General features: G+C 40.1%; 1 protein-coding gene and 1 long non-coding RNA gene across 2 annotated transcripts in view; one reads left to right on the forward strand and one right to left on the reverse strand.

The window, feature by feature from the left end:
• Nucleotides 1-10,321, forward strand: part of LOC141991608 (uncharacterized) — a 49,717-nt gene extending 39,396 nt beyond the window's left edge. Inside the window, exon 3 of the long non-coding RNA XR_012640399.1 lies at nt 10,135-10,321. This is a non-coding gene — a long non-coding RNA (uncharacterized LOC141991608). The remainder of the gene's footprint in view (nt 1-10,134) is intronic.
• On the reverse strand, nt 311-23,956 carry MAT1A (methionine adenosyltransferase 1A). Its single transcript, XM_074959940.1, has 9 exons — nt 23,623-23,956; nt 14,277-14,354; nt 12,571-12,693; nt 10,152-10,264; nt 6,799-6,942; nt 5,565-5,783; nt 2,114-2,296; nt 1,445-1,578; nt 311-760 (listed from the first exon to the last, which is right to left on the reverse strand). The coding sequence occupies exons 1-9, from the start codon at nt 23,714-23,716 to the stop codon at nt 655-657; spliced, it is 1,194 nt and encodes a 397-aa protein (XP_074816041.1). The 5' UTR covers nt 23,717-23,956; the 3' UTR covers nt 311-654.
• Between the last annotated feature and the right edge of the window lie 1,331 nt (nt 23,957-25,287).

The raw sequence follows: 25,287 nt of genomic DNA on the forward strand, positions 1-25,287 counted from the left end.
TGATGTGCTAAGATGTAAACACATAGAAAAGAAGCCCCTATAAGTACATAGTAGCTAAAAGCTTTTTGCTGCAAGGTCAGTATAGAAGAAAAAGTTTGAGTCACCAATGAAGGAGGTCTAAGCACCAACAACATCCTTTAAAGGAGCAGCTATGTCGCAGTTACATGATAACGAATCCCTTCCAAGCAAAATGCCCCATATGTATTGCATCCAGTTGTATGCAATACCAGCTCCTATAAGAAAACTGTCCCCCCCCCCCCCCCCAGATTTCCTAGTGTCCAGTCAGGGTGAGGAGACCTACTGCTCCTTAGCTAGATTCATGAGGAATACCTTTTCTTTTGAATGTAAAATCACACTGTAACAGAGTTGAGGCCCAAACGCTGGTTTGTATGTCCTAGTCAGATTTTGCCTTTGTCAGTGGAACCAACATAGCAGCAGTAAAATAAACTGTATTGTGTCTTCTTGTGACAATAAAAACAGACTCTGCCTTTGGTGTCTTTGACAATGAAATAGGATAAGGCATTGAGAGTAAGTATTAATTCCCATGAGAATATCCTGTCCATTTAAAATCTGAAAATCCTTGAGCTGATTTCTGCCAACATCTTATTGACTAGTAGAATCCTCTTCACTTCTGCTTTGGGGATGGACCCATTATTATTGAAACACAAGTTTCTTAGGCACCTCCCATGAAAATTCATTTCTTCCAAAGTGACCGTAACAGGCAGTCTTCTGATAAATTGGCTTCTTTAAATCCAAATCCCTTAGTGTTCAAGAAAAAGAAAAGAAAATAGTGTTACACTTCAGACTAAACTATAAATCATTGAAGTTCTGCTGACTGAGGCTAGTTCAGCAAGTGGGCTGAATTTTGGAAGTGCAAATGTACCAATGAACTTGTTTTATGGAATAATGACCATGAACGTGGCTACAAGGGTTAGTCTGAAGCCTTTTGGGGCCAGACTCAAAACCCATTGAAGTTTATGGAAATTTTGACCCAATTTTCAACGACATATTTGTGAAAAATAGTCTCCATTTCTCAAACAGCTCTAGTAAAAATGAGATAACATTACTAGGAGCCAAAACTATTTCCTTGACACATACTACAGAACACACACATGTAGCTGTAGTAACCCCTATGCAGGGCCAAATTCTGAGAGGGGCTGAGTAGTTGCTGAGAACACAAAACTCCAGCTGAAACCACTGGGAGTTACATCTGGCTTCTTATAAGATCTGGAATATTGTTAGGTCCAGAAATAGTTACAGTTTGTGTACACAGGTGAAACATCTTTTTTGTACTATAGGGACCAATACTATACTAGAACAAGAGGTTGGGCAGGCTGATTTAATAGCTCTTTTCCTTCTGTACCCTCAATATTTCTTTGAGAGGAGTTCCAGGAGGTGTTCACTCTGATTGTTCCATATACGTGTGCTCCTGCAACATGCTTACTTGACAATGACTCCGGGTCGAAGGTCAAAGTTCTTGTGCACAATGTCCAGTAGCTCTTTCTCTGTTCTCTGAGAGGTTCCATAAGTGAACAGTGAAATAGAGAGGGGTTGAGCAACTCCAATGGCATAAGAAACCTTTGGCAGACAAAAGCAATAGTTAGAAAACAAGGATGGAGCCTCATGTGGCCAGCAGGACATGTGACAGAACAATGTAGTATCAGAACACCCTCCTCCAGCACAGCAAGAAGAACCCCTAATGGGGACAGTCGATACAAGAAGACTGATGGACCCAGTAAATATCCAGAATAACCTCCTATAAAATGTAAACTATCCAAAAAGTCCCAGGCCTGAGGAAGCTACTATGCTGAAAGCCCCAGTGACTATGATCTTGAACTAAGCAGAACAAGATCTTTCTCCTGATCTTCCTTTTAAACTCAGTCCGGCTCCAAGCTAAGCTTCCAGAATTCCATAAACTTCTGATTTCTCCCCACCTGCCCCATCGCAGACTAACCAAGGCCAGGATAGCTTGAGAAGTGTTGGCCACCTCATCAGCTCTGTCCCTCACAAACCCATATTTCTCAGGAGGATTTTTCAGGGAAAAGGTAAAAATGAAAAGTGTTTTTTTTTTAAAAAAAAGGCAAAAATCAACAAGATTCAAAATGGAACATACTTGAACCAGAACACGATGACACAGCCCGGCTTTCACCAAAGACTTGGCCACCCAGCGGGCTGCATATGCTGCTGACCGGTCCACCTTTGTATAATCTTTGCCTGAAAAGGCACCACCTCCGTGGGCTCCCCATCCTCCATAAGTGTCCACAATGATCTTTCGACCAGTAACGCCAGCATCGCCCTGTGATATTCAAACAAGCGTTACCTCTCATGCTTTTATTAGCTAACAGCTTTTTTGTGAAAAAATAATCCCACTATTTCACTATCATGTTATTATACTGGCTCCAAGGAATGAACGCTTAAAATGTCTGATGAATACAGTAATTTCCTCACAGACAAAGAGACTTCTAGAAAGCAAGATAGTGAGTTGTGCGTTCTTGAGGTGCAACTCTAGCAATGAATTGCAGATATCGCATTGAATTATCATGACAGTGGGTGGCTGTGTAAGTTCTTTTAGGGCCAGATTCCAAGCCCACTAGAATTAATGGAAAACTCCCACTGATTTCACCGAGCTTTGGATCAAGACATTAATGAGGAGCATTTAGCGGTCAGGCAAAGAGGTTGCAAGATGGCTATTTCTGCCAGCACTATTTCCTAATGCCTTTTTCAAAGGCAAATATTATAAACTTTCTTAGCTGCTTAAAAAATGACTTTTATACTGGAATTATACTGAAAAAAAATGCATCTACTTGCAAGATAAAAAGTTCCATTGACGTCAATAGGAGTTTTTCCATTGACTTAATGGAAGCAGGATCAGGCTCTATTACTTTGGATAAGATCTAAAGCTGGGTGAATAATTCAATAAATACTGTATTTGATTTCCTCACACATGTTCACAATTTAAAATGAACCAACTCACTTTCAGGTGGTTTTATTTTTACTCTAGGGATATGTTGGTATTGTTACTAATAATGGTTTGTATCATGGCAGCACCCACAGATCTTAGTCAGGACTGAGATCACATTATCCTGGGTGCTGTGCAGATATCCAGAAAACACAGTCCTTGCCCCAAGGAGTTCACAGTCTAATTTAAGACGAGATGCAACAAATGGGAGTAACAGAGATAACTGGTGAAGGAGGAAGAGGCTAACAGTGACAGGAATATGAGGCTATCTAAACTAGTTATGCACATGACTTGAGGGTTCTTAGTCATTTTAAATGTATGATTATTATGTATATTAATGAGAAAATAAAACAGACATTAGTAATCCCCACTGGCCATCTACACAGCTACCTTGATCACCACTGCTAACAGTGAGCAGTTGATATTCCTATTCGAACTGTGTTGGTCATTTACAACTCATCAAGTCCCATGGTATTCTTACTGCTCCCAGATTTGCTGAGTGCTTAAGTATTTCCTGAGTGAGGAAATTTAAAATGTAGCATGGGCAAATTTAAAGTGTAGTTTGTATTTTTGTGTGTGAACTTTGAAATTCTCTTTATAGAGAATTCAAGCCAGTAAAACTCAATCACTGGAATATTTGCAGATAGGAAATATAAAAGGAGAGCCGAAGCTTTACTTAGAAAGATCGAGCAAATATTCACAGAAAATCTTTGGATGTTTGCCCAGTTCTACTAAGAAATTTCTGAATGACAGAAAATGGAATTACAGCTATCTGAGCTTGAATATAGGCTCTCTCCCTCTGAGAATCTTCTGTTAGATCCTGTAGTATATTCAGAATTTAGGCTTGGGGTAGCACATTCAGTTGCAGTGGGAATGATTGGGATGTCATGAACTTAGCATTATTATGACTTAACTGAAGGATCAAATAAGAGACTATGAGATGTGTAAGTGAGAGACAATGTATTCAAGCACAGATCTCTTTTAAGGTGATAAAAAGAGCTCACATATATTTGTAAATGTTACACAGTGTGGAGTCATGCTTTAAAAGGGGGTTGTAATGTAATCAAGGAGCCACTGGGTGCTGCTGCTGCTGTTGGGAAAATGGTGTTTAGGAGTTTCTGAAACCTGTCATTATAACTTGGCATTCATCATAGCTCTTAAATTGCCAAGGCCAACATGCAAGTCATCATTAGCCTTGAAAATGTGAGGCAGAGTCCAAATGAGGTAAGCAACATAGACACTGCAGAGTCAGCGTTTAAAGCTTTTGATTCCCTATAAGCCTGCGTCCATAGCTAACCATTTCTAGTTTTGTTGCCATTTCCCTTTTTGGGGTGTTCTGTCTATGAAAGGGTAGACAGAACAGAGTAAGACATAGAAGTAGTAGTATTATAGCTGCGTTGGTCCCAGGAGACCAAGAAAAAGAAGAGAGAAGAGCTCTGTGTAGCTCAAAAGCTTGTCTCTGTCACCAACAGAAGATGGTCCAATAAAATATATTATCTCACCCACCTTGTCTCTCTAACAGAAGAAAGTAGGCATTTATGTTGGTTGCCACAATGAGCTGCATATCGTTATTTATAGGGCCAATATTTGTCAATGCTGATGGTGCTTGTTAGACCATTAATACTGCACAGCTTGTTTTATTAGTCATATTATGAACTGACCACTTCTAGTCTACATTTCTCGTATGGGTTATAGTACAATGATGAACTAACTTTGGCAACATGCTTTATACCCCAGTGTACTGGTGCTTAGATATTATGGTAACAGCCACCCTAGAAATACCTGAGATAGGTTTGAATAAGGTGAATGAATTTCAACAATGAAGGATAAGTAGGTCTGTTTGGGATAGACAGAAAATTGGCCCTACAGTCAGGAATGTCCCTGCTAAGAGGATGTGGTGCTGGCCTAGTTATGCAAGGAAGCATTATAGGGGGAAGCGGAACAAACAATGGCCTAGGAAGATGTTTTTTACAAAATCTGGACTAAAGGCCTGGTCCTGCAATAGTGAAGTCAATGGGAATTTTGCCATTGACTTCGATGAATGCCACATCAAGCTCTAAATCCTGGCTCCTAAGCCTTAACACGGCAAATCTCTCCCTCCCATTCTCCTCTTGGACAAACCTGGCTAGGGTCTGATTTTCAGAGGTGCTAAGCACCCACAGCTCTCATTGATTTTAACTAGAGTTGTGTGTGCCGAGCACCTCTGAAAAGCAACAGCTGCTAAATGTTTTGCCTGAGAAAGGACTGAGGGCCTGATCTTGTGAGATGCTAAACACAATGGGATTTGAGGATGCCCAGCACCTTGCCGGGCTGGACACTAAATACGCAAAGCAGGACTTGGCCCAACTTGCTTATATATATATGACATAACCATGCCCTCAGAGGTTTCTTTGGAATCCAGTGCATTAAGGCCTTGGTCTCGCTCCCATGTAAATTAGTGGTGAAACTCCCATTGGCTCCAATGGTGCAGGACTGGTCTCTTAACATGTGTTTAGTCTGTGCCCTTCTGTTAGAAATACAGGCTGAGGACACAAATTAATCTGTAGAACAATATGATGGGAAAAGGAAAATTGGCAGAAGGATCAAAAGAATACTAAACACACACCTGTGGCCCCCCAATGACAAAACGCCCACTGGGCTGAAGGTGGTAAATTGTTTTCTCGTCCAAGTATTTGGCAGGAACGACAGGTTTAATCACACAGTCTCTCAGGGTTTTGCGCATGTATTCCAGCGAGATGGTTTCATCATGCTGCACAGATATCACAATGGTGTGAACACGGACCGGGATGACGGCTCCATTTTTCTGGATATACTGAACAGTGACCTGAATATGAACAAGGGGGTAAAAGAAACAGCTGTATGATACATTACCATATTGTATATATACCACACCAGGCAGTACAACAGCCGATGTACAGGAAGGTGCCTGTGGCAACAAAGTATAAAGAGACAACTGTTTAATGGGTCTGAGGAATGAAGTGTATGGTTTTCATGTTTGCTAAATATATTGGTGAGCAAAGATGACCCAAATTCAGAAGGCTCATATACAAAGCAAATATTTTACCTCTATGCACCATAGCTCAGGGGTTTTAGCATTGGCCTGCTAAACCCAGGGCTGTGAGTTCAATCCTTAAGGGGGCCATTTAGGGAACTGGGGTAAAAATTGGGGCTTGGTCCTGCTTTGAGCAGGGGGTTGGACTAGATGACCTCCTGAGGTCCCTTCCAACCCTGATATTCTATGATTCAGACTCTCCAGTGACACTCTTAGCAATACATACTTAGACTGGGATTTTCAAAGGAGCCTAAAACAATTAAATCCCTCAAATCCCTAAACTCTCAAATCCCATTGAAATTCAAATCCTTCAGTGAAAACCACACTTAATTTGTAGGCACTGATGAACCAGATTTGCCCTTCACATTTCCTGACATGTTTTCAGACAGCAGGGAACACCCCGCTCCTAGTACTCAAGGGTTAAATGTTTCTTCAGTGCTATGCAGTGTCACGTGTCAGACATCCAGGTGCATGCTAACAGTTTTTGCAACCTTCAGGAGATTGTATCCTGAGCAGAGGAACTGCTTTATATGCAATCAGTAGGAAGCAGACTGTATGTTATAATGTGGAAATTCTGGATTATCCACTTAAAACGACATTCTGAACTGAACAAATAGCAGTAATTAAATATTGGAAAAAGAAATCCAAGATTTTTTGGGTAAAACAGTGGCTTTACTGAACCAGACAGATAGTTATTAATAACCTGCAAGTGATCAGGACTTGAAAGGATTCTTTCCATGACTCCTGTATTGAGCAGAGGGACATGCTGAGTGAAAGCAATATTTACCTGTGTCTTAGAGTCAGGTCTAAGCCAAGGGAGATCACCACTGTGTCTCAGCTCTGCTAACTTGGTGTTCAATTTGTGAGCGAGAACAATAGTGAGAGGCATACATTCTTCTGTCTCATCTGTTGCATAGCCGAACATCAACCCCTGTAATGGGAGAGGAGGGATAGACTTTAAATCACTGGGGCAAGCAGGGCTTTCAATCCTGTTAAATTATTAATATGAGCATTACAGAAGTGCCTAGAGACCACAGAATCTCACCTGAGGCAAACAGGGCCTTACAATTACTTTTTATTGTTGTTATTACTGGTGTTACAGTAGCATCGGATGGTCTACACTGCCAAGTTTTTTTGCCAAAAGGCAGCTTTTGGCGATGAAACAGCAGAGGTGTACACACTGCAAAGCCACTTTTTGCAACGAAACTCCTCAGTTGCAGCACTGTAATAAAACCACCTTGACGAGAGTGATAAGGCTTTTTGCACAAATGTTTTATCACCAAAGAGCCAGTGTAAACACCTTGCTTGCTTTTATCACTATAAATGGCCTCCAGAGATGTCCCACAATGCCCGCAGTGACTGCTCTGCTTATGCATGCATGTGCCCCTCTCCTTTCAAAGCTCCGTTCTGACAGCCTGCGTGCTGTGCTGCTCTGGGAAACGGAGCAAATCTTTGGCTGGAATGCTCCTGCTGTCTCCCACACTAAGAACACAGAGGCAGGCAGGCAGGGGTGGGTGTGTGTGTGTGTGTGAGAGAGAGAGAGAGAGAGAGAGATTCTGTGCCGTGCAGAGCCAGAGAGGGAGGCGGGGGCTGATATCAGGGTTTCCTCCTCCCCCTGCCTCAGGACAGGTTGCTTTCAGCTGCCTGGCTGAATTTAGGAGACAGCCTGCTGACGCACTCATTCTGCCCCCAACACACACTGTCTGTCTCTTCCCCTCCCCCCATACACACATGTTCCCTGTCACAAGCTCTCCCCCCCCACACCCACTTCAGCTGGAAAGCAGCTAGCAATCTAGTAGAGTGCCCATAGAATGAAGGGATTGAGAAAGCTGCATCGTGTGACCCTGTACCTGCCCCTTGAGGCATTGCAAACCCTTCCCAAACCACCCTGTGGCCAGTTGCATAGTGGGATAGCTACCCACGGTGTAATGCTCTCTTTGCCTTTGCAAGAGCTGCTAGTGTGGATGCGTTCCAGCAACACAAGGAGTAGTATGGACAGGCAACACTGGTTTAATTAAAGCCCTTTAATAAAAGTGGTATAACTTTTGGCAAAAAAAAACTTGGCAGTGTAGACACAGCCTTAGAGGCCTCAATTGAGATCAGGCCCCCTACTGTGCGAGGTACTCCCTAAACACATAATCAGAGACAGTCCCTGCCCCAGTAGTTTTCAGTTTTTGTTAAAACATTTTCAATTTTTGGCTGAAAAGTCTGTGACAGGACCTCAAACTTTTCTGTGGTAATCAGACATTTTTCGTGGAAATTTGTGTTTTATTAAATAACAGTTTGGATGGACAATTTTCAACCCATCCTATTGGCAAGGACTATACCCAGATAATACAAGTGATTTATCTAAATGCAAAAATGGAAATAAAATATCCGGGCATATTTTGGACCCAAGCCTTGCTTCTTTCTTAGGCAGAACTCCACAATGAGTAAGGTGGCCTGGACAGCGTTAGATATACGGCTTGGGGCTAGGGCTGATGCTTTTCCAGTTTTTCCCAAGATCACCCCTTTTTTGAGGTAGCTGTCCTCAGAAATCTATAGCCATGCTCAGTATACACTGCCAGCTGCCTGATTCATGGGCTCAGGATCATCCCAGATGTCCCCGTTTTTTGTATCTCAGAGGTGACAACCCTATCTGAGACTTTCATTAATGAATGTTGTCACAGTATGCCTGAACCGGCCAATGCTGGGAGTTAGCAGGGATATTTCCTTGGTGTTACTGCTTCCTGTCAGGCAGTCCAGTGGAATGGCAGCTCATAAATGGAATTATTTAAACACTGAAGAGAGGAAGCATGGCCAAGTGCTTAGGACTTGGGAGACCGAGTTCAGTTCCCTGCTGTGACCTCGTAATAGTCATTTTGTCTCTCAGTGCCTCAGTTCTACACGTGTTACATGGGGCCAATAGCACTACCCTACCTCACAAGAGTGCTGCAAGGATAAATACATTAAAATTTGTGAAGTGTTCAGCTCCTGCAGTAATCAGAGCCATGTAAGTACTTAAGACAGATGCATTTCTATTTGGTCCCTCTGCTGATAGAAATGCATGTTAATTTAGTTCTCATGAGGATTTGGGGGTAATATTACTTTGGTTCCGAGACTCTATCATGGTTCTATTACAATTCTCAACAACATTACCATAAACTAGATATTACTGCTAATGAGGACTACTGTAAATGTTAAACACACATTTATATTGGCTTCAGTTGGAGTTGCAGGATTTTTATGCTCTTGGGGAGAACTGTAATCATCTCCATTTGCTATTCAGCTCACAGAAATATGACTTGGACAGTCTTAATTATGTGGAATGCCAATTATACTAAAACTGATCCCTGCCTCTGGGAAATAAATGAGAGTTACAAATGTTCGGGCAGAATTGCCTTCATTTTACAAACACTGCTCTCCTGCTTACGCTTGAAACATTGACAGAGAACACCTTTTTACAACATCAAAGCTCCAGAGTTATGTAAACATGGCACGATCTTATACGATTTTGTTTATTTGTTTATTATTTATTTAGTTAATCTTACTGGGCAAGTCCTGCTGCAAAGGCAATATCTGATTAATCTAACCCTACTAAGACAGAACTATGAAGTCTACTTGAAAAAGCTAACTTTGCTAAGCTTTAGGGCCCAGATCCTTAGCTGGTGTAAATTGTCACAGCGCCATTGACTTCCATGGAGCTATGACAATTTAGCTTAGCGGAGGATCTGCTGCATGGTCTATTGTGTGGACCAAAACTGTCCTTGGTGTAACTCCACTGAAGTTAAAGAAGTTACACCAGTGATTAATTTGGCCCTGAGTGTCCCATGGGAGCTCCATCAATGTATTCACACACATGTGCATTTTATTCTATGTTAGAACAGGATGAGACTGGGCAAATTCTCATGAACTGTGACCAAGCTGGTTTTAATTTAGAAAATAGGACAATGGGGTGGATAAACCCTCACTTTCTAACCCTGACCTTTTCAGAAGAAATGTTTTCATTTTAAGGAGATACAGTGATCCTGTCTCTCCTAGCACTGGGAGTAAACAGAGCTGGGAGTGTACTAGCGGGCTGCCCTAATGAGCTAATAGGATGATTGTAGAGTGTGTTTTACTTTACTATTGTTTTTGTAAACAGGGATGACTTTTGATTACCTGGTCACCAGCACCAACATCCTCTTCATTCCTGTACATATGAACACCTTGGGCAATATCAGGCGACTGTTGTTCCAGAGCCACCAGAACATTGCAAGTCTTGTAGTCGAAGCCTGTTTAGAAGAAGACACAGGAGTAAATTAACTTCCCTGCACAGCGAAGCACAGCTACATGGAACCATACGCCAGAAATGCCAATCCTGGACAACAGTGCCTTCAAAACTCAGAATCTGCCTGCTATTTGCTTTTACATTTTTGTCAATGCAACAATTCTAATGTGTTCTTCTTCTCCGTTCAACCTCACAGCACGGTCTCATCTCTCTTAGCTGCTTGGCACAGGCATTTCGTCTAAAGCAATGCTCAGGAAAGTCCCAAACAGCATGAAAAGTAAGAAATCACAAGAGAGAAAATGTATGATCACAGCTGCTATGGTCCTTCCCCAGCAGGGCTTACACATGCTATTTCATCACTGGAAGGGTCTAAACACCAAGGAGGGAGAGTCTAAGGAAATATCACTAGGGATAATGAAATGAGATTAAGTTAAGTAAAGGACCACCTGAATATCAAGAATATTTCTTATCAGGGCCATCTGTCAGACTGGCATATTCTCCCAAGGGAAATGGCAGAAGCCCCATCACATGAGCTCTTTAAAGCTGAACTACACAAAATACTCAGTAGAATGTCTTAGGGTACAATCCTGTGTTGGCAGAAACATAAAGATGATAATACTATAGATATAGATCATCTTTAATTTCTCTGATTCTGGAACATCAACCCAAGGCTCAGTGACAGAACCATTAGTATTGCTAACATTTTCTCCCTGATCACGATATCTAATGTCCCTGGGAAACAACCCAGCAGCAGAGCACCTCCTGAAGAATAGCATGATCTGTGTACAGTTGGAGTTAATATTTTGGGAAACTCTATGACATTACTGAACAACATGAAAGGCCCACTATATTCTCTGACAAGCAGATATTTTCAGCAAATTCTCCTTTTGGTAGATCTCCGCTCTTATATTCTGTTTTCCATGTATGCAAGAATCTCCCGTGAGGGTCAACGGGAGATCCACACATGTAAGAAAAGCAGATTTGAGACTTGCCATCCAGATATGAAAGCAGAGCTTTGCCTTCAAAGGACAATTGAAAAGGTTTATACAAAATTGTCAAGGACTTGCAGAATATTATGGCAGAAATTCTCATTTTCTTCCCCAGTTGTGTAGAGAATAATCAGCTTTACCCTATGCTCACCTCTCCCAAAATTCTAGCTACTGACAGCTGCTTACCAAATCTAGAATCAAACACCTATACATCAAATATACACATACACACAAGCGTCCACTTGAAGAACACTCCATACCCTCTTTCCTTTAAGTAGGCTGTGATGGGAAAGAATTCCATAAGGGAAAAAGTTGTATGCAATTCTGCCCCTTTTAGCTTTTTCTCCTATAGTTTCTGTAGGGCAGGGTTTTCGACTGGGTTCAGTAAGGGACCCACACTGCTTTGGTGGTAAGGGTAAAAGAGGAGATTTCTACATTACTGGATCTGGCAGTATTTTCTGAGAGCAATGTTATTATGTTACATAATATTCTGCCTTTGCAGCCAACTAGCAAATGTGCTTTTACAGCATTCTCCCACCATTCTCTCTTCAGAAGTCTTGTACCAACAAGATTATATCAACCAGGAAATACCGCTAACAGAAGTTTTTTTAAAGAAAAAAACATACTTAATCTTCATGGTAACTGTAGAACATTTGCAATATGTAAATAAGACGATACGTTTATAGATATTGCAAACTGGATGTTGAAATGTATCCCGGATATAAAACACTGTTTTTTGCATCAGTACTACACTCCACAGTGCTATGAAATTTACTTTGATTGTAAGCTCCTCAGGGTAGGGACTGTCTTTTTGTTCTGTGTTTGTACAGCTACTAGCACAATGGGGGCCTGGGCTATGATTGCAGTCCCTACGTTATACTGTAATAGATAATCATAATTAATTATTAATAATAATAATACAGATTCACTAAGTCTTCTCTTTCCACTCCATCTGACTAATTTACATTAGTCTGGTTGGTCATTTGAATAACATGCAAGTTGCAAGGAGTTAAACTGAGAGTAAATTCTATAGCACAAGTTAGCAGCTACTCTGCCAACATGTTCCAGTTCAAAAAATATCCTAGCTGCCTTTTCCTGATGAGCACTTTAACCATACAGTGAATCGTTTCTCCTCGGTATGTGATGGAGTCAGAATGTTTTTCTTATGACAGTGTTTGAGCAGCTCCTAGCCAAGACATATGATTTGATTAGGCTTGCAGAAGCACAAGTATGCAAGTAGAGAGAGACCTGTTCTGCAGCTACTCACTGACCAGCACACCATGTTGGCAAGAAGCAGGATTCCTGGAATTTTTCCACCAACCTTTAGCTGAATCATCGTAGCCGATTTGCTTAATCGTGTCTCGAACTACTCGCTGATAGTCGACAATGGCGAGGGATGTGATCTCTCCACAGAGCAGCACCATCCCTGTTTTACACACTGTCTCTACAGAGAGCGGGAAGACAGAAAGAAGGAAAAGGGATAAGGGAGGGCTGGATAACTCAACATGCTATTGCAAATAACTCCACTTCTGTCAATGGTGAATTCTGAACAGCCCCTAATGAATACAAATAATATAAAAAGAAAAGGAGTACTTGTGGCACCTTAGAGACTAACCAATTTATTTGAGCATGAGCTTTCATGAGCTACAGCTCACGAAAGCTCATGCTCAAATAAATTGGTTAGTAGTGAGCTGTAGCTCACGATAGCTCATGCTCAAATAAATTGGTTAGTAGTGAGCTGTAGCTCACGAAAGCTCATGCTCAAATAAATTGGTTAGTCTCTAAGGTGCCACAAGTACTCCTTTTCTTTTTGCGAATACGGACTAACACGGCTGTTACTCTGAAACAAATAATATAGATAGTTATCGCTCCCATCTCCATAGTATTAGATCCTCACACATATGGATCCATTTATCCTCATTACACCCCTTGAGGGAGGGAAGGACTACTATGCTGGAGCAACTGAGGCACAAAGTGATTTGGTGACTTGCTCAAAGTCACACAGGAAGTTTGGAGCAATGTAGGAACTGAACTGAGATTCCAGAGCATCATTCCAGTGCCTTAACCAGAAAAGCATCCTTCTATCCTGCTTACGGAGTAAGTTTGGGCCCAACAATCCACACTAATGACCCACTGGTTTGCAACCTTGCCTCCATTTTAAGGAGGGAGGCCCAGATCCTGAAAGATCCTGTCTCCTATTCATTTGAATGGGAGCTAAGCACCACAGTTGAGGAACTGGACCAGAGAGACAAAAGCTGGTGGTTGTTTTTTCATGAATGCACAAGGCCAAATTCACACGAGCCCCAATTAAACTCTGTTTTAAGATCTTCAGTTGGACTTACATGGAACACAGGCCAAGTGCCAAATCTCACCCTCAGGTATGAAGGTTGAGGGGAAAATGGGTCATTTCCATCATGAAAATGATGCCATTGGCCATTTACAAATCTGAGAATTTGGAGACATTTTGCTGACTTTCTCAATGCGGGCAAATTTCAGCAGTTTCAACATGTTAATAACAACAACTGGCAGACATAACCAAAACAGGGTTAAAACATTTTTCTTTATGATGAGCTGTCAGGAAAACACCTAGAGTTAGCAATGAAAAATTTAAAGTATCTATAAAGCCAAATAACTGCACTTTGCTACAAATGGTCACGGTTCTTTGGACGATCAACTGTAGTGGAATTAAATCTCTTTTCCTCTGGAATACTAATTACATTCACAAAGTTAACTCTACCACTGGTTTGGTTATTTTAGGCTCTTGCTACAGTCCTCAAACACAATGCACTTTCAAAATTTCTTTGAGAAACAACGTAGTGACACTGTATAATTGTTTGTTCAGATCTTTTTTGTTTTGCTGTACATATATTTTTGAACACAATAATTAGAATAAAAAATGAACAGGCACATGTTGCCATCAACCTCCTACATTTATATATTACAAAGGGGGAACTACAAGCAGGTGATAGTAAAGCAGTCACTTTTCCATCTAGTCTAAGTGAAAGAAGAAAATGTGTGTGTCCTTACCACAAGCAACCTTGGCATCTGGATCTTGTTGAAGATGGGCATCTAGCACAGCGTCGCTGATCTGATCACAGATCTTATCTGAAAGAGAACAGAGCCAATGTGTCTAAAAACAGTGTTCTCTACAGAAAATATGGACTGTTGACATCACAATGAACTAGAAAATAGTTTGTGGGAGCTGTTTTTTGCTTATCATCTATCTGTCTAGCTAGCTAGCTATCATACTTATATGGCCCCCATTACTGTAGTAACTAAGCTTATATAGATTTTAAAAACCATATGACACATTGTCCAGGCAAAGAAGATACACAGTGATGGTGCCTCAACGTGTTCGGCATCAGATGCAGTACGGCATTTATTTGGTGATGTAAATTAGCACTGAATACAACTTTACCTGCCCATTTTGCCTGTTCACTTAAGGGTGAAACATGACAGGGACAGTCTTTCCAACAAGACAATAGTCAGCTATTAAGATGACCCCTTCCAGTCCAACAGAGAGTATAATACATTTCTAGGTAATACATCAGTTAAAGCCTAAGAAAGAGACATTGAAAAAAAAACTTTAAAGAAATTATAAACATACGTACATATTCTCTTGATTGTTTTCAAGGACAAACATTTGATGACTCCTATTGTCCTCCACAGCCTTCTCCCCATAATCCCCACACTCTACTAAGTGTGGAAGGGAGGTGGAGTAGAATGCAGGGGAGAGCAGGAGAGGATTACAAATTGAAGTTCACTGAAGGCACAAAATGCCCAGGGCCAATCCTAGATACGTCTAAGGTTATGCACCAAGCAAAGATCCCAGCTCCTTCTTTTGCTAAACAGAGATATTTTCATTTGGTTTTGGTTTCTCGTCTTTCCAAATAAATAAAGCGTATTAATAAAAGATGTATAACGGTCCCTTCTGACCTTATTAATCTGTGTTGAGATTTTAATTTATATATAATTATAGTTATATATATATAATTTATATTAAAATCATTTCATCTCATCTGCCATAGTTATATGACCTGAAGATTATTGATTAATCGGGATTCAGGTTTACTGGTTATCACATGAGAAAGTGCTGTCTACCTGGTTGATCAGCTGATCCATACACTACATTTCAGGAAATTCAGCTGCCTATTAGTTTTGGTCTCTAATTTAAACATTCCTGGTTTTAGCAGTGATTCTGTTTAGCAGGATTTGCATATACTGGATTCTGCTATTTAAGTTTCTGATCTCAGCTGTCCAAGTATTTTTATTAGCTCCTAAATATGACAGGATATGTCAACCGTTATTATCTTATTACTGCTTTACCCATCTCTGGGAATGCATTATCCTCCACAAAGTTAATAAAAATATCACAAACTTTTCTAATAGATAAATAGTGAGTCACCAGGACCATGCACAATGTACTGTCCATTTCCCTAATTTGAGAATAAGGACAACAGGACAGTGATTTGAAGGTAGAACTGCACTGTCAGTGATTCCCTTCACTAGTCTCATGGGTTTACTAGACCAAATAAATAAATAAATAAATAAAACCACACCCTATCAGAGTGAGAAGAACATCTCAGGTTATCCAAAGAGAATTATGTTTGGGAATTCTCATCCAGAAACCCAGTCATCTTGTAGGTGGAGTTCCTATAGCAGATGCACTGATTGTGTAGAGAAACAGCTTTCACTGGCTACAGAAGGAAAGGCAGTGTCTAAGAGAGTTGATGACAGAATTGTCTTAAAATGCCCCACTATTAACTTATCTCCTTTAGTTGGTATTTTTATGAAAAAGCTGATGTCTGCAAATTACGGATACCCTGTGTGGGTGTGCGTATGTATATATATAAAGTGAATTCTCCATATACTTGGACATTCATTTGTCATAAAGACATCAGTTTGTCCAAATAAATAACGATTGATTTTTAGAAGTGCTGAGCCCCCACAAGTGACCCCATCATCAGCAAAGGGCATGGGAATGGTGGGTGCTCAGGACATTGGAAAATCAGCCCACAAGAGGCTTCGGATTCACAAGTTTAACTGACTCACAGAAACACTTTTCTATGAGCGATAGAGGTAGCCAGAGGATTGATTCCAGAAAAGTGCATCTCCCCACCCTGAATGAATTTCAAATAGGCAAATATTAAAATTAGAGCAGGCCAGGAAACAATTTTACTGTTCCAGGAATTATTTTTGAGATATCGAAAAAATTTCCTGTTGTGAATCAGGACAAAAAGCCCAAATTGTAAAAAATTTCACAAAATAAAAATCCAAAACAAAAAAATAAATGGTTTCAGTCAATTGAAACATTTCATTTTGATCTTTTCAAAACCTAACGTTCCAATTGTGACCTTTTTGTCTACTTTTTTTATTCTACATTTACTAAAGTTTCTAAACAAAAAGTCATTTAGCCTGGAAACAGAAACTTTTTGTTTTGAAAAAGTTGAAATGGGACATTTTGACAATTTCAAAACTTTTCCCCCTCAATAATTTTTTAAGTTGAGAGATTTGTTCAAACTGACCTTGTTTAGTGAATAGTTTGGGTTTCAACAAAAACTTCTGTTTTTTTATGAAAAAATTAGTAATTGAAAAATTCCTTATCTCTTGTTAAAATATGTTCATAATCAAGTGAGGAGCCAAATAAATATGGTACTTTCTTACTTCCTGTTGTAGAAAAACAGGTTCTTCAAAAAATATCTTCCTTTCCTCTCCTATGTGTCTTTGTAGCTCATCTACTTCTTTAAGAACATGAGAATGGCCATACTGGGTCAGACCAACAGTCCATCTAGCCCAGAATTCTGTCTTCCAACAGTGGCCAATGCCAGGTGCTTCCGAGGGAATTAACAGAACACAGTAATCATCAAGTGATTGTTTCATTGAAACAAATTAGATTTTACTGCAATCAACAGTACCGCAGAGCCAATATAACTAGGGGTAGGGCAAGGTGGACACTATTACGTTTCATGCATCATCATCAAAACTGTCAGCTAATTGTGGAATGCTGAATGTTTGTTATGATGCAAAAGGCTGCAGAGAACCCAGCTTGGTTTTCCGTTCCCAAATAGAGTTTACAATGAAGGTAGCTGGAAATCTCATCTGATCTGTAAACAAATCTGATATGGAAAACGAATATTAAAACTCTCAATGTCATTTGTAAAGAATATCCTTTCTGAGTACAACTAAGTACAACTATGCTTCAAATATGATTATTTCCATACTTTACTCATATGAGTAGATCGGGTATAATGAATAACCCAACTGCATATTTTATATTTATCATTAAATACGTATTTATGTACAGAGTTCATGACATAAGAGATATACGTGCCCAGGACAGCTTATTAATCACAGATTTCTAAGACCATATAGTTTGGAATACTGCGTGTCTACTTTATCATTTATTATATATGATATCCTTACAAGATCAGCTAATATGGCTTGTTACAATGTTCTATGATCCACTGGGTAAGGATTTCATACTACTATATCTATGGGAAGACTTCCATTTATGTACTTTAATAGACTTTGGATAAGGTCTGAAGCACACTGAGAGACAATATTCAGCTTTTCTGCATTCTACTTAAGGTGCATATATATCATTTTCACACTTCAAAGTGTGTGCCATTCCAAGGAAACCATGTAGTACTTACCAGACTCCCAAGTTGAACTGATCAGAAAATGGGAGCGGTCAAGACAGGATTTTAACTTTTCGTTTAAAAAATTAGATGTTTTTGATTTTCAACAACCAAAAACTGAAGAAATGCAACAAAAACTTGAAATTTTCATCTAAAATCTGCCAAAATCTGAAAAATTTCAGTTTTCAGCCCCCAGAAATGCAGTTTTCTGACCAAAAAATCAAAAAAAAATGGGGAAAGCATTTTTCACAAAAATTTTCATTTTGTCAAAACCCCAACTTTCCATCCACCTCAGTGGAAAACTTTCCATCGGCCCTCTACTCATAAAGGTGGTGGTAGAAAGTGTTTCCACCCCATTCCCATGTTTCCTCCTGTTCCATTGTTTCTATTTTACAAAATACACAGGACTGTTAAGTAAAAAGACTATGACAATGCAACATTAAGGCTGCACTGTTTAAATGAAAAAAAGTCAAAAGTGTAAAAGTGAGGATACTTACAGAAACATGAATTCAGCCACACTGAATATATGCAATACTTTGCATTTCTGTTCTCTTTGTTAAATGTATTGCTTAGTAATATTATTGTATATGTTGTTAAATGCCATCAAATATACAGGTGGTGCATGGTGAATAAATTAAGCCTGCTGTAAGACTTCCTGATACTTCATGGAAAACTCTGAGAGGCGTTCTGTTTGGAGGCAATTCTGCTTAAAGTTACATCAGCCATTTTGGGTGGAGAGGAGGGTTTAGTTTTAAGTGCCAAAGGTTTGGGACCTGGTAGGCACTGAGACTCAGGGAGAACAATGCCTTCCAAAGCATAATGCACCATCATCAAAGAGATATAGCATGGCTTCCCTTTCCTGGCTAGAGGGTTTCTTGACCAGTCAGTTCTCCTGTACAATTCAAAGTAGAGCAGATCTTAAATGGCTTGCAACCAGGTGACCTGAGAAACCATCTCACTTTCCATACGCAGTTGTGATTAGTGGAGGTGCTTGAATTGGAATTTGGAATTCACTCTCCTCTTTAGTCTACCAGAGCCCAGGTTTGTTAACCTTCTAGGAACAAAATACCACTTTTGCAACCCTCCACCTTTATTCTGAGATGTTTGTGAAGAGGTTGAGCTGCTGAGGTGGGATACAGGGAGTTATTATATAATGTTTACTTGGCAGTCTTGTGTAACAGCAGTTCATTAATTATTGTCAGATCTCAACAGTTTGTGCTGAATCTGGTCTTTTTAACACATGTGAGGCATAGAGCATGCTACAGGAGGTCATTACATCTAAATAAATAAATAATGTATTCCATGTATTTCCCCTCCCTCTCTTGTTAAGAGGACGTTTATATGGAAAAACCAGCCAGATCACACCAGCTGAAGATCTCGTCCAGAAGCTTTACTTCTTTGAGTCTTCTCAAGCACAATTTTGTAGAAATAATTCTCATGTCCAGCTAGGAGAGGGATAATCACCAGTCACAAATGAAACACCTTTTCAAACAAATGTCCCCACAGAGGAAGAGAAATGTGAACATTTTAGTGCTCTCTGTGTCTAAACAGAATGTTCTAAAAGTTTTCCATCAAGAGTTACCTTATCTGTAACATGAGGACTCTGTCATATTCATTATTATATTAATATCATCAGGATAATTTAAAATATCTATTAACCTTTATAAAAAGGACTATAACTCTGTTACAATCCCCTCTTCAACTAGAGGATCCACCAACAGCAAACCTAGGCTGCTGGATTTATTAATATTGCACATGTGACATTAGCACATGTAGACAGTGCCAGCCTTTTGCTTTTGCTGATTACTTCAATTTCTGTAAAGAGTCCAGGGTATAGCGAACATTGTGGAGATAGTACATAGTATGATTCTGTAAGTGGTAAATTCTAATAGTATACCCATTTAGACGTGTGGAAAGATGGTGTGACCTATACATACACATCTTCAACAAAAGCCAGGTCATTGAGTGCAATGTCCAAAAAGATTCCTCTGTCCTCCCTGATGGGGTCTTTGGTATAACTGATATAGTAACTTCCTCCAAAGAATCCATTCTAGATTTTCCATCAAAAACTGGGAGCACTTTTATGAAGCACTGAAATATCTCCCATCCGTCACAGCAGAGAACACACTGGCATTTTTAAGCACCTCTTTTTCCAGAAGAAATGTTTCTTTGTGCTACAGAATCTTTATATTCCAAGAGGCACCAAGACAAACAATGGGCATTTTAGACATTCTACTGACTGGAAAGGCTAATTACAAATTAAAAAGGGATTACAGAGAAATGTTCACAGTTAAACCAGAAACTATGCAAGAGTCAACTGGTGTCAGTTTTAGTTACAAACTCAAAACTCAGGATGAAATCCCAACCCCATTGAAAACTACTGTTAGCTCCTATATGGGCAGTATTTCAGCCTCTGCCTCAGACCCAGACCTAGTTTTGAGAAAACCAAAGATGATTTATGGTTTTGAGCTGCCACCTAGAAAAATTTGTGGTTTCACACAATTTTGCAGCTGAATGCCAAGTTTCACCTTATATATTTACTGATTGATATTTCTACAATACTTTGACTTATTGGGCTTGTTCTCACTGGAAACTCAAAGCAAACCTCAGGAGTAACTCCACTTTAGACAACAGAGTTCCATCAGTGTAAGTGACAGAAGAATCAGGGCTGCAAATCCATGCAGGTGTAAACCAAAGTAAACATTGGCATCAACCCCAGTGACTCAAATGGTAGATTTTTTACAATTTTACTATTTAGTTTTAATTTAATGTTTCAAATAAAAATTAGCTTTGGCTGGTCTGTTCAAATCTGGATCCCGATCCAAATGTCTTGAGAGACTGTGGGCATTCAGCACTGGGCATTTGGTTTGGCTCATCTTTAATTAAAATTGTGTAACTAATTCCTCTTCTTCCCTGATCACAAAATTAAATGTATTTACAGGTAACAAATGCTCATCTGTTTCAGTGCTTTATAATGTATAAGCGCTCCCCTGCCTGCCTCTGACTTCTGTTACAAAGTGTTCTCACTTGCTGTTTGCACAACTCCAGCTTGGCAGTATTTGCTATTTCCTAACAGTGCCTGGGAATTTTACCATATACATTACTTTTGTCAGTTCTATACAGACACCTAGCCAGAATGAATGCATTCAAGGAAGCTTATTTTTTAACATTAACACTCAGCAAACTTGAGATCCTGGAGCAAATTCATATTTTTGTAAAAGACTATGCCATGAATCTATTGCAGTGGATATTACTGTAGTGTAACAAATTCAGTCTTCTATGAAAATAGACTAGGGGGAAACCTGTATTTGAATACAGGTTCAGTGGGTTGAGCAATTAACAAATTTAACAAGAACACATTTGCGAAAGGTAGAATTTAAGAATTTAGTCTGATATATTTGATAGCGTTCTCCCATCGGATGCCCCTTTTCAGACCTTAGGGCAGATCCTCTGCCCTGTTAAGTCTGCTTTGCACCACTCACGCGTCTGAGTCAAGTCAGTTTGGCTGTACAGTGAAATCTGCAGAAAGCAGATTTAAGCCTAGCTTAAATGGCCAGCTGACACAGGGAAATTCTAACCTAAGGCTAATGTTTCAGATCCTACATCACCTCTCCCTGGGCCTCGTGTAGAAGCATAGCTAGAGAAAAGAGGGTTTTGGCTACGACGCAACTGCATCACGCTGACCTCCAGCAGCCAGATCAGCCCCTAGAGGCCATTGACAGCTGAAGTATGATAGAGCCCCAGAATCAGGGAGCTGCAAAGGGTGTCTTGGTGCCAACCTTGCCTGCCCCAATCTGGAAGCCTGTCAACTCTTCTTTGGGAGGAATGATCGTTTTTCACACTGTTATATATGAGGATGGGTCTGTTGGTTTGGAAAGAACAAACACTGGCCCATATGTTAGCTCAAACATTGACTTGAACCAAATAAACCCAAATATTTTTATATGATGGAATTCAAAAAGCCCTGGCATGTTTCACCTTCCCTCTCTCTCTTTTTTAAATCTACAGCAAGCCTCCTTTCTTCCCTGAAATGCAATTTGAGACCTTCAGAGATCTGGCAATCGCTGCTGGGGGAGATGCTGTCCACAAATCTTATAAATTCCTAAATTTTCCTAAGGCCTGAGGAAGTTCCAGTTACCCAGGAAGCAATGAAATGTGGGAGCTTTAAATAGCACAGCCGGAGAGTTCAGCAGGAAGAGAGACAAGCCTGAATACTCAATGAAAAATCACCAGTGGTGCAGTTAGTCCTCCTGTTGGTGATCAGAATGGGAACTGGGGGATTAAGGTGATGCTGGGAACTGCAAAGAGGGAGGAGGACATCAGTGAAGCCCTTGCGAGCTGAGAGAGGGACTTCTGGAGATGAGGAAAGGAATCTGAGGGTCAGTTAAACTGAAAGATGGATCAGGGCAAAGAATGGGAGACAGAATAAAAGGTGAAAGGGAAAGAAGCTAAGTGAAGCACTTTTGAGTATTTATCTGACCAAATGCTTGGAGGCTCACCATCACTGACTGAGGAATTAAAAAATAATTAAGAGACATTTTGGACCTATCATCCTTTAAAGTGTTGCTTTAAATTAAAAAGCGTTCTTTAGAATGATATAAGACTCTTGGTGCTGTTAGTCACCTGTGCTCTATAGTTGCTGAGCAAACACTACGGTGGAACCTACCCTTCAGTTGGGTGTCTTGTTACATCAGCCACTGACAATTGGGAAAGATTACCAGGCACTGTAAACTGGCATAGTTCCATTGAAGTCAACAGAGATACACCTGTTTGCATCAGCCAAGGATTTGTAGGAGCCAATTAATACTATGGAGATGAGCAAAAATTGAAGAAGCATAAAAGCAGAGATGGTTTTGGTTTTGCCATTTTCTTCTTATCAGATAGGTCATCCCCACCCCACCCTGCCCAATTTCATTATTCACCCTTATATCACCCAAGTGAGTGCACAGACCTGGAAGGCATTGTCATGACAAAAGTAACAGGATGCAAAATGGTTTTCTAAAATATACTTTAAAGGACATCAAATAGGTCATTGTCCTCTAGCCTCATTTGTAGGAATTCTTTCTGTTGGCACAAACTACATGTTTATGGCAGATGATCATTTGTTTTCAAAATAAATTAAATTAAACTTTGCTGACAATACATAAAGTTTAGAAAATAACTGTCCACTGCCTGCTTAAGCAATTCCATATGTTTTAACAAAAACCAGATCATGGGGGGGGAGGGGAGTCAGGGGGCTGCCATGCATAGCTGATGGGGCCTTTCATTTTTAACTGTTTTTAAATAGCCTGCTTAGAGATATTCCTGTCATTGTGACTAGCAGTTTTATGGCAGAACATGTATGCAGGAGAGTTTCACAAAACTTCGAGGTTGTGGAACTTAACGTGTGAAACCTGAGGCTATCAGAGATGCAGTATTATCTCAAGTGTAATCTGCTGAAAGAAAGATGCAAAACAAACAAGCAGAAAAGCAAGAGCAAATTGCCACATGGAAGGAACACACAGCCAGTTCACGGACATGAATTAGAGTGGCAACTCACCATATCCTACAGCAGCATCATAACCGCCAGCATTTTGAAGTCTAAATGGATAAACATCCAGTGGAAAAATACTCCACCATCACCACCGACCCATATGATAATACTTACATTGACTGGATTCTTCACCAGACTTTCTTAAACAGACTTTAATTGAAAATATTCTGACTTGTCTGTACCCCCGCAGCCAGTTACTTACCTGGATGCCCTTCTCCAACAGACTCTGATGTGAACATGAAAGCACCTTCTTCATTTACAGTGTGGTCACATAAGCCATCCAGCAGTCTATTCATGATGTTGACACTTTTCCTGATGGGTTAATCAAAATAGTAGTTCAAGAGCTCTGTCTTTAGTGCCTTTCTCTTTCTGAGTGGAAGGACTAAACTTCTTTATCAGCAGGACTAACACTTCTGTCAGTTACTACTTTCCACAAAAACTTGGATTGAGCATGTGAAGTAAGTGTAGTCAGTGTGTGTGTGTGTGTGTGTGTGTGTGTGTGTGTGTGTGCGAGCACTGATCAGGCATCTGTCTAAGGTCTGTACCTCTACCTACTTCAGCTGTCACTCTGTGAGTTGCTCCTATATATGGAGAAGTGAAAGTGCCTGGGTAATCATGTGAGGAAACTGGGAGAGCCCATTTCCTGGGAGGGGAGCAAGTTAATATTGGGATATTTCACTTATTAACTCACTTTTCAGTAACTCAGTATTCAGCCTGTGCAAGATCGGTAGCCATAAAGATTCAATTCACAGGAGTTAGTAAAGGAGTTCTAGCTTCCGTTCAGTTCAGTGGTTCTTTTGGTTTAGCTCTCCCCTAGTTTGGGGCTGTTTGCTGAGAGTGTTCTCAAGCGTGTGTTGTGATCACACAGAAATAGAAGAAAGTTGTATAAGCTTGTCCCTTTCCTGTCAAAAGGGTGAGGGATGTAAAGTTTGTTAAGCACAATATGACTTTGTTTCCTGGTTTTCATTTTCATCTCTAAGTGTGATTCTCCCCTGGAAGGTCTTGTACATTTGCACTCTTTGTGTGCTGTTCTGAAAGGAAATACTGTACATGAACTAGTACCTGAGTAATAGAGATTCCGCTGATCTGATTTTATAAACAATCTCTATTCAGCCTCCTCCTTCTTCTGCTTTCTCATCTGCTAATTAGAGTCCATCTTAAAATTTCTGTAATTCCTACTAGTCCCCAGCAACTAGACATGCACTGACTGTCACACCTTTAATTTAAGGGAGGTGGAAAACACCACCATTTTTCTAAAAAGGCTGATTAGGAAATCTTTATGGTTGTGCCTGAACTGCTCTGGAATGTACCCAACCTCAGCCTAAGCCTTGGGGAAGAAACAAAATATTTATATGTAGCTGAGATGCTGAGATCGAGTTACAAATGGATCAAAGGAAACTATTGCTCAGGCTGTCTACTGAAATCTTTTTTTGACATGCAGTGTAGTTGTAGCCATGCTAGTCCCAGGATATTAGAGAGACGAGGTGGATATCTTGTATTGGGCCAACTTCTGTCAGTCAGAGAGTCAAGCTTTCAAGCCGCACAGAGCTCTTCTTCAGGTCTGGGAAAGGTACTTCAAGCATCAGGTAGCCAGTGTTTGGTGTGGGATGAGAGAGAGAGATTTTAGTTTGTGTGTGTATGTGTGTGTGTGTGCAAATGCATGTTCACTGAACAAATGTTACCAAACACAAACTAACCATACAGCAGAAACAGAGTCCCCAGCACCTATTGTACCACTGCAAAAGAGAATCATAAAGATTAGTTCATTTACAAAAAATCATTATGGGTTCAGTCCAGTGCCAACTGAAGTAAATGGGAAAATTTCCACTGACTTCAGAAAGCATCGGATTAAGCCCTATGATATATT

Source organism: Natator depressus, chromosome 7 (genome assembly GCF_965152275.1).
Source record: "Natator depressus isolate rNatDep1 chromosome 7, rNatDep2.hap1, whole genome shotgun sequence".
NCBI classification, from domain to species: Eukaryota; Metazoa; Chordata; order Testudines; family Cheloniidae; genus Natator; species Natator depressus.